Raw genomic sequence first — 5,893 nt, 5'->3', positions numbered from 1 at the left:
AGGGGACAGAGGGGCTGAGGGGACATTAGGGGGTGCAAGGGACACAGGGTGGACACGGGACAAAGGGGCTTCAGGAGATAGGGTGGCGTAGGGGACGTGGCGGGGGCACGGAGGGGACATCAGAGGGTGCGGGGGAGGCGCTGGGGGAAATCAAAGGTGCGGGAAACATGGGGGGGGCGGGGAACACGAGGGGCACAGGGGACACCAGAGGGTGCGGGGGACACGGGGGGGGGGACGACACAGGGGACACCAGAGGGTGCGGGGGACACCGGGGGGGCACTTTTCCCCGTGGCCCCGTCCCGACCCCACGCCGCTGGGGGAGTTTTCACGGCGCGGAAAAAGTTTTGGGCGGGGGGGTCCGGTGACCCCCGGGGGGGGGAGCGGGGGGGCGGGGCGACCGCCCCGTTTGAATGTGATTGGCGGAGCGGGGCCGGGGAGGGGCCGGGGGGGCGGGGCGCGGGGGGGCCGCTCCCCCCGGCGGGGACGCGGCGCTGCCCCGCACAAAGGCTGCGGGAGCGTCCGGTGCGGCCGCTGCCCTCCCCGGCACCCCGGGACCCCCCCCTCCCGTCCAACCCCCTCCCCCGGGACCCGCCACCGCCCGCTCGGTGCTCCGGGACCGCGGGTCGGGGCTGCGGGAGCAGCGAGTGAGCCACGTCCCGGTACCGGGAGCGTCTGGTCCGGACAGCGGGAGCGCCACGTCCCGGCACCAGGACCCGACCCGCGGGAAACCGGGACAGCGGGAGCCGTCTAGGCGAACACCGGGCACGGCACATTGATCGCCGAGAGCCAACCGGGCAGCACCGGGCACGGCAGATCCAAGCACCGGGAGCCGTCCGGGCAGCACCGGGCACGCACGGTCCGGCCGCCGGGAGCCGTCCAGGCGGGAGCCGAGCCCGTCCACTCGTCGGGAGCCTTCCGGGCGACGCCGGGGACGGCAGATCCGAGCACCGAGAGCCATCCAGGCAGCACCGGGCACGGCGGATCCGGCCAGGAGGAGCGGCTGGCCGGCCGGGCACCGGGGCACCATGGGCCCCCCCAGCGTGCTGCCCGCCCTGGCCTGGCTGCTGGTGGTGGGGCTGAGCGTGCCGGCGCCATGCCGGGGCCAGCTGCACGGCGAGAAGGGCATCTCCATCCCCGACCACGGCTTCTGCCAACCCATCTCCATCCCCCTCTGCACAGACATCGCCTACAACCAGACCATCATGCCCAACCTGCTGGGTCACACCAACCAGGAGGACGCGGGCTTGGAGGTCCACCAGTTCTACCCCCTGGTCAAGGTCCAGTGCTCGCTGGAGCTCAAGTTCTTCCTCTGCTCCATGTACGCCCCGGTGTGCACGGTGCTGGAGCAGGCCATCCCGCCCTGCCGCTCCATCTGCGAGCGGGCACGCCAGGGCTGCGAGGCCCTCATGAACAAATTCGGCTTCCAGTGGCCCGAGCGGTTACGTTGCGAGAACTTTCCCCGGCACGGCGCCGAGCAGATCTGCGTGGGGCAGAACCACTCGGAAGACGGGGGCTCGCCCGCCCTGCTCACCAGTGCCACGCCGCTGGCCGGGCAGGGCACGCCGGGTGCCCCTCGCTACGCCACCCTCGACCACCCCTTCCACTGCCCGCGGGCGCTGAAGGTGCCCAGCTACCTCAACTACAAGTTCCTGGGGGAGAAGGACTGCGCGGCGCCCTGCGAGCCCACCCGTCCCGACGGCCACATGTTCTTCAATGAGGATGAGATCCGTTTCGCCCGGATTTGGATCCTCATCTGGTCCGTCCTGTGCTGCGCCTCCACCTTCTTCACCGTCACCACCTACCTGGTGGACATGCAGCGTTTCCGCTACCCCGAGCGCCCCATCATCTTCCTCTCGGGGTGCTACACCATGGTGTCCGTGGCCTACATCGCCGGCTTCGTGCTGGAGGAGCGGGTGGTCTGCAACGAGCGTTTCCAGGAGGACGGGTACCGCACCGTGGTGCAGGGCACCAAGAAGGAGGGGTGCACCATCCTCTTCATGATGCTGTACTTCTTCAGCATGGCCAGCTCGATCTGGTGGGTCATCCTCTCCCTCACCTGGTTCCTGGCTGCCGGGATGAAGTGGGGCCACGAAGCCATCGAGGCCAACTCCCAGTACTTCCACTTGGCTGCCTGGGCCGTGCCGGCCGTCAAGACCATCACCATCCTGGCCATGGGGCAGATCGACGGGGACCTGCTGAGCGGCGTCTGCTTCGTGGGCCTCAACAACATCGACCCTCTCCGGGGCTTCGTGTTGGCCCCGCTCTTTGTCTACCTCTTCATCGGGACCTCCTTCCTCCTGGCCGGCTTCGTCTCCCTCTTCCGCATCCGCACCATCATGAAACACGGCGGGACCAAAACGGAGAAGCTGGAGAGGTTGATGGTTCGGATCGGGGTCTTCAGCGTCCTCTACACCGTCCCGGCCACCATCGTCATCGCCTGCTACTTCTACGAGCAGGCGTTCCGCGAGCACTGGGAGCGCAGCTGGATCAGCCAGAACTGCAAGAGCTTGGCCATCCCCTGCCCCCTCCACTTCACCCCCCGCATGACCCCCGACTTCACCGTCTACATGATCAAGTATCTCATGACTCTCATCGTGGGCATCACCTCCGGATTTTGGATATGGTCGGGGAAAACCCTCCACTCCTGGAGGAAGTTCTACACGCGACTCACCAACAGCAAGCAGGGCGAGACCACGGTGTGACCCTCCCCACCCCCCCAGCCTGCCCGCCGTCGCCCTTCAGCTTGGTTATTTTTTTGGGGGGGGGTTGGTTTATTATATATTTTTTATTTTTAGATTTATTAACGTCTAAGGGGTGTCTCTCTTTTTTCTCTTTGATTTTTTTTTTTTTTTTGTAATTAAACCTGTAAATAGCATTTGTAAATTTAATTATATATTCCTATTTAAAGCATGGAAGAAGAGGGGGGGAGGAGAAAAGGGAGAGATTAAAAAAAAAAAGAGAGAAAGGAGAAGGAAAAACGGAGAGGAAAAGAAGGAGAAAATAGCAGGAAAAAAAGAAAAACGAGAGGGGGCAAAGAGGAAAAGGAGGAGGGGGAGGAGGAAAGGAAAAAAATAAAAAGGAGAAACGGGACAAACAAGCAGGAAGAAAAAGGAGAGGGGGAAAAAAGCAGAAAAAGGAGGGAAAAAAGCAGAAATAGAGGAAAAAAAGGAAGGGGGGAAAGGGAGAAAAAGGGAGAGAAAAGGGAGGGAGAAGGACGAGGAAAAAAAAAAAAAGTGGTGTGGGGGAGGAGAGGAAAAAAGGAGGGGGAAAAGAAGAAAGAAAACACAAACAAAAAGAAGAGGGAAAAAAAAAAAAAAAGAAAGAAAGAAAGAAAAAAAAAAAAAAAAAAAAAAAAAAAAAAAAAAGAAGAGGAAAAAGAGGAGAAAAAGGGCAAACCCCGCCGCGGCTGGAGCCGGTTCTCGCCCGCCCTCCCCCGCTCGGGTTCCCCCTCCCCGCCGCCTGCTTGCCCGAGGGGCCCCGGGACCGACCCCGCTCCCTGCCCGCTCTCCCCGGGCAGCGGCTGCTCCGCCGGCCCCTGGAAAAAAGGGAGGGGAAAAAAAAAAAACAAACCCAAGAAAAGTCCCATTTTTCTCCCTGTCTTTTTGGAAACTCCCCCAGAAAGTTGATTTTTTTTTACCAGCTCCCCGTCGCTCGCTCCCAAAAGCTGCCGGGGGGCTGTGTGTCTGTGGGTCCCCCCCATGGTCCACTCGGCGCTGGGGGTTCTGCCTCTCCCTCCTTCCCCCTCTGGCTTGGCCACAGATTTTTCCTCCCAAATTATTTTTTAAACAGCGCTTTGCAAACGCAAACCAGTAAAACAAAACGCCCACTTATCCCTGAGGGCTTTTATTATTTTTTTTCTCCCCCCAAATAAACCAAGAATTCAATTAGGGGACGGGGGTGTCCCATAGGTGCTGCCGGGCCCCCCCTCACTTCCATTCCTCCCGTGGGGACGAGCCCGCGTCTCCCTCCAGCTGGAACAAAGCGCTTTGCAAGGGGCAAAATAATATCTATTTAACCAGCAAAAATAGGATTTTTCCATTTGGGGAGGGAGGGGGGACTCTCGTGTGCACCCCCTGGAGGAAGTAACTGATGTTTTCTATAGGATTTGGGGTTTTTTTTTGGCTGTGAGTGGAGGCTCCCCCTCTCTCCCTGATCCCAAATCTCTGGAGAGCAGCGGGTCCGGGCTGAGGTTTGGTTTGTCGGGATTTGGGCAGGAGGAGGGTGGGGGTGGGCAGGAGGAGCTGGCTTGGATCAGCTGAATTTCATTGGAATGACTAAAACAAAAATCTGCCCAAAATGCAGAGAAACCTGGCCGGGGGGGTGCTGACCCCAAATCCAGCCCCAGGAAGCCCCGAAGTATCTCAGCTCCATCTTTTGGGGGGATTTTTTAGCTCCTCTGAGCACAAAGAGGGGTTGAGGGGGGGGGGGATTGAGCCATTCCCCTTTCCCCAGCAAAACCCTGCGGCGGTCCCAAAACCTCCTTAAAAAATCCCGGTTCTCCAGCGAAGGGAAAAGCGGGAGGTGAAAGGGTTAAGGCAGCGCCTCTCCAGCACATTTTGGAAAGGAAAAACTCTTTGGATCCGGTTTAATTTTCCAGCGATGACTTGGAAAGGGGGAGAGAAGAGGGGGGGAAAACGTATCCAGGGTTTTGGGAGGTTTTCCCCCTCCCCTTTCCGTGGTTTGGAGAAGCAGTTGGAGGAACAAGCTGGGCTGGCCGGGCCCCCTCCCACTCCCCCACCCCCTCGCCTTGGATGTCTCCACACGGGAATTAAATTGGGATGGATTTGATTGATTTGATTGATTTGATCGCTGCCGAAGCTTTCTCCTCCCTCCCGGGGCGGTGACATGGTGACCCCCAGCCAAGGGGACGAGGGGGGACCCCCCCTGTGTCCCTCAACCCCCACCCCCTGGGTGCCATCACCTTTGGGGGGGGGGGGGCGGGGGTACCCTTTCCACCGGGACCCCCAGGGCTGGATCCAGGGGGACTTTGCCCGGGGGGGGAGGAGCTGCCCGAGTCTTTGCTCTCCAGGGAGGAGGGGGGGGTTCCCACTCCTCAAAATCCCAAACCCCCCCAAGGCCGCTTTGTTTTCCGGCGGCGACGCGCGGCTGGCCGGGGGAATGTAAACTTCTCCACCCAGGAATGCGGGACTTGGGAGATGAGAGGGGTTTTTTTTCAGCGTCCCGGCTTTGGAAACCGGAGCTGGGATCAGAGCCGCTGCCCGGGCTCGGGGGGTGCTGAGCCCCCCCCCCCCCCCTTACACCGTGGGTGCTTCTGGGACCTTGTGGGGGTCCCCCGGTCCCCCCCTCCCCGGCCCCTCCAGCTCCTGCCGTGCCCGTTGGGGTCTGGAGGAGCTGGGTCAGCCCAGGGCCTCTCCGGGGTTTTTTTTTTTGGGGGGGGGTTTGGAGGGTTTTGGAGGTTTTTGGCTGTCAGAGTCAAAGGGAGGGAGCTGGAGGGTGTCTGCATGCAATGGGCAGTGTGTCCCCTCTGTCCCATGGTCTGTCACCCCCAGGGATGGGTCACCCCCAGGGACAGGTCACCCCAAGAATGGATCTCCCTGAGGATGGGTCACCCCAAGTCCAGCTGACCTTGGGGATGGGTCTAGGTTGCCCTGGGGATGGGTCACGTTGGGGACAGGTCACCCCCACGTCCAAGTAACCCCAGGCATGGGTCACCCCATGACCAGGTAACCCTGGGGACAGGTCACCCCTGCTCTGGGTCACCCAAGGAATGGGACCCCCAGGTCCAGCAAACTCCAGGGACAGGGGACATGGGACAGGGAAATCCTCACGCTGAGCCCTGCCCCCCCCAGGCTGGTGACTCCCATGCTCCTCATCCTCTTTCAAACCAAGTGAGGAGGGAGCAAACGCCGGTGGCGGTCCCGCCGTGTCCCCC

The 5,893-nt window shown here is 61.2% G+C and overlaps 1 protein-coding gene across 1 annotated transcript; it reads left to right on the top strand.

The window, feature by feature from the left end:
- The first annotated feature begins 484 nt into the window (after window positions 1–484).
- Window positions 485–2,883, top strand: FZD2 (frizzled class receptor 2). The gene has a single exon (XM_071728415.1). It carries the CDS (start codon window positions 1,026–1,028, stop codon window positions 2,700–2,702), a length of 1,677 nt encoding a protein of 558 aa, XP_071584516.1. The 5' UTR covers window positions 485–1,025; the 3' UTR covers window positions 2,703–2,883.
- Window positions 2,884–5,893: the final 3,010 nt, after the last annotated feature.

Source organism: Heliangelus exortis, chromosome 29, assembly GCF_036169615.1.
Source record: "Heliangelus exortis chromosome 29, bHelExo1.hap1, whole genome shotgun sequence".
In the NCBI taxonomy this organism is placed as follows: Eukaryota; Metazoa; Chordata; class Aves; order Apodiformes; family Trochilidae; genus Heliangelus; species Heliangelus exortis.
This window is presented reverse-complemented; position numbering and strand designations above follow the sequence as displayed.

What these genes read in the sequence shown, in the direction of transcription:
- FZD2 (XM_071728415.1), top strand. Translation starts at nt 1,026, where the DNA reads ATGGGCCCCCCCAGCGTGCTGCCCGCCCTGGCCTGGCTGCTGGTGGTG.